General features: G+C 60.3%; 1 protein-coding gene and 1 long non-coding RNA gene across 3 annotated transcripts in view; one reads left to right on the plus strand and one right to left on the minus strand.

Annotated features, from left to right (window-relative positions):
- Window positions 1-3,067, plus strand: part of LOC114005795 (uncharacterized) — a 20,713-nt gene that overhangs the window by 10,735 nt on the left and 6,911 nt on the right. The window lies entirely within an intron of this gene.
- The window catches only part of STMN3 (stathmin 3), an 11,400-nt gene continuing 10,935 nt past the window's right edge, over window positions 2,603-3,067 (minus strand). Inside the window, exon 5 of one of the 2 annotated variants that reach the window (XM_006167066.3) lies at window positions 2,603-2,991. In XM_006167066.3, the coding sequence (XP_006167128.1) occupies window positions 2,935-2,991 (57 nt within the window). In that variant the 3' untranslated portion in view covers window positions 2,603-2,934. The remainder of the gene's footprint in view (window positions 2,992-3,067) is intronic. The other variant, XM_006167065.3, reaches the window with a different exon arrangement.

Consider the following 3,067-nt stretch of genomic DNA (forward strand, 5'->3'; position numbering starts at 1 on the left):
CGCCGCAATCCCTTCTCCTCCATTCTCCTCTCGGGATCTTGGGCACGCACGCACACGTGCCCAGCGTGAGTTTAAGCCACCGGGTCCGGGATGTGAACTGTGGTCGACTACATGGGAGTCCAGCAACATAGCCATTACACTAACTGCTGGTCCCTGCCTACCTTTTTTCTTTTTTGAGAGAGAGATTTTTGCTATAGGGCACAAGAGACAGAAAGCAAGAAATCACCCTCCAGGTGGGATGGCCACACCACAATCCCTTCTCCTGCAGTCTCTTGGGATCTTGGGCACACACCCACACACCTGCCGGCCTGAGTTTTAAGTCACCCAGTCTGGGATTCAAACTGCAGTCAACTGTGGGGGTCCAGCAGCGTAACCACTCCACCATCTATTGGTCTACAACTTTTTTTTGTTTTTTGAGAGGTTTTCACTATAGGGCGCATGCGCTCGCCAGACAGACAGAGAGAGACATAGAGACAGAAAGAGAGAAAGTGAGAAATCATTCCCCAGGGGGATGGCCACGCCACAATCCCTTCTCCTCCATTGTCCTCTCGGGATCTTGGGCACGCGCACACACGTGCCTGGCGTGAGTTTAAACCACGGGGTCCGGGGCTCAAACCACGTTTGACTACATGGGAGTCCAGCGACTTAGCCATCACATTAACTGCTGGTCCAAGACATTTTTAACCCGTTTCTTCTCACTCCTGCCATGTTTCCCTCCCCTGCAGGTTTCTCTTTCCCCCACCCCAGTGGGCTCATTAACTCGCTAGAGAGAGACAAGAGGGAGAGGGAGAAGAGATCTCTGAAGGGACGCTGTCCACCACAGTCCCTTCTCCTTGTCTCTCAATCCGGTGGGTTGAGCACACACATGCGCCTGGCGTACTTTTCAAGCCACATCTGGGTTCAAATGGTCAGCCTTTGTGACCTGGCCCCTTAACCGTGAAGCCCTGGGCCAGCCCTGACATCCCCTTTCCTTTGCTGGCTGAGTGTTCTGATCCACAGGAGGGACATGGGGGCGCCAGGGAGCGCCCCTGTGAGCCCTGAGCATCACCAGGTCTGCCCAGGAGAAGGGAGGGCTGGGTCTCTGGGCCACGGGGACCCTGTGCATGGGCAGCGTGCATGTCCATCCCAAGCGGGCCTCCTCCCTGGTCGAAGGTCTGGCCGAGCCTCCCTGTGGCTGTTTGGGCCAACGTGTCAGGATACCGGCTTACTGCTTTTGTTATTCCTGGTCCAGACCCGTGGTGTGCAGGTGGCAGCCTGGGAGTCCTCGTGCTGCAGTGTTTATACACAACTGGATCGGAACTCTTTTTTTTTTTTTTTTTTTTTTTTGCTGTAGGGCACGTGAACTCACCAGAGATACAGAACCAGAAATCGCCCCCCAGAGGGTATAGCACAATATTAAGCTGCCAGGTCTGGGACTCGAACCATGGATGACTGTAGGGGAGTCCAGTGACGTAAGCATTATGCCATCTGCTGGTCCCACAACCGAGTTTGAACTCTGACCTTAGACCTTGACCTTCCTCCTTAGCAGCAACCGCTGGCCGGAGTCCTGGTCAGCAAGGGCTTACAAGGAGAGCGGGCAGCCTGCCTGGGCCTTCGCACCCTGGGCCTGCCCCACCCGGCAGGCCTGTGTCCTGGGATGGTACTGTCGCTGGCACAGCTCACCCTAGTGAGCAAACAGGTCTGGGCTAGGCACGGCACCGAGCCCTCGCAGGGCCCCAGCTGCGGCCCTGCGGGTGCGGGACACACAGACAGCGTGGCCATTGCTCAAACAGCTGCATTTCTCAGTGGTTGGTTTGGCTTGATTTTCTAGTTCGCTCTACTAAGTGGGTGAGGTGGTGCAGGTCACGCGAGGCTTCCACTGTGATAGGGATCTGGCCCTCAGGACCCTTTCTGCTGCCCTTCCTGAGTCCCACAGAAGCCAATGTGGCCATCACTGAGCCCCGGCCAGCCTCCAACCCCCACAGGTTGTCTTGTGGAGAAGGAGGGGCAGGGGTCCCCTGCAGGCCATGGGCGTGCGTCAACACCCCCGAGACCCTGTTGTGCCTCCTGTGGGTTTGTGAGTGTGCGGCCAAGGCCGTGGCTCAGGGACTGTCCACGCACCAGAGGGACCGTGCCTGGGCAGGGCTGTGGGCAGCTGCAGTACCAGGGACAGAGTGCCAACAGCACTGAGGCCTGGGGACTCAGCCCAGATGACATGGGTAAGACAGGCCCTCTCGGGAGGAGCCCAAGGACTGAGGGTCCCTGCACCTGGCAGGCAGCCGGGCGTGTGCCACCCCAGCTTCCCCAGGAGCTGCCAGAGCAGAGGGCCAAGGCTTGGAGCTGTGACCTTCAGGGACATCTGCACATCTCTGAGGGGAGGTAAGGTGGGCTGTCCCCACAGGTGCCTGGGTGGTGGCTCTTGGAGTCTGGGGCTGTGGTGGGTGCCCATGCTGCCCACAGCCCCAGCCCTTGTTTGGGTACCATGGGCTTCCGGCCCACCCAGAGCGCCCAGAGGGCCAGGTGGTCTCAGAGCGCACACATGTGACCACCGCAGAGCGCCGCAGGCCCTCTGCACGCCCTTTCCAGACTTGCCCACTGCCGCCTGCAAGGCTGTCCGCGGGTGACAAGTGCAGGCCACACAGCCAGCAGAAGGACCGTGAGTCCACCACTGCGTTTATTAAGGTCGATGCCACATCTGCCGGGAGGGTGGCCGGGAGGGGACCCGGCTGCCACCTGGCCTGGTTTCTGAACTGAGGGACCGTGTCTCGGGCTCCTAGGGAGACCCTGGTCAGCGACCAGCCACAGGGACTGGACAGCTGAGTGCGGGCAGAGCGTGAAGCCGGGAGTGAGGGGCAGGGGAAGGGCAGGGACAGAGGCTCATCTACGCAGGGTGGGGCTAAACCCAACCGAACCGCACGTGCTCTCGTCTGTCGCGGGGGCCGCGCCGCGCAGCCCTCAGCCGGACATCTCCCGCTGCTCCTTGTTCCTGCGCACCTCGGCCGCGTGCAGCTCCTGCAGGACCGGCAGGGCGCGCTGAGTGCTGCCGAGGCGGGGTCGCACGCTCGCCCGAGCACTGGCTCGGGCAGGG

The sequence above is a fragment of the Tupaia chinensis genome, unplaced genomic scaffold (genome assembly GCF_000334495.1).
Source record: "Tupaia chinensis unplaced genomic scaffold, TupChi_1.0 Scaffold144472_1, whole genome shotgun sequence".
Lineage (NCBI taxonomy): Eukaryota > Metazoa > Chordata > Mammalia > Scandentia > Tupaiidae > Tupaia > Tupaia belangeri.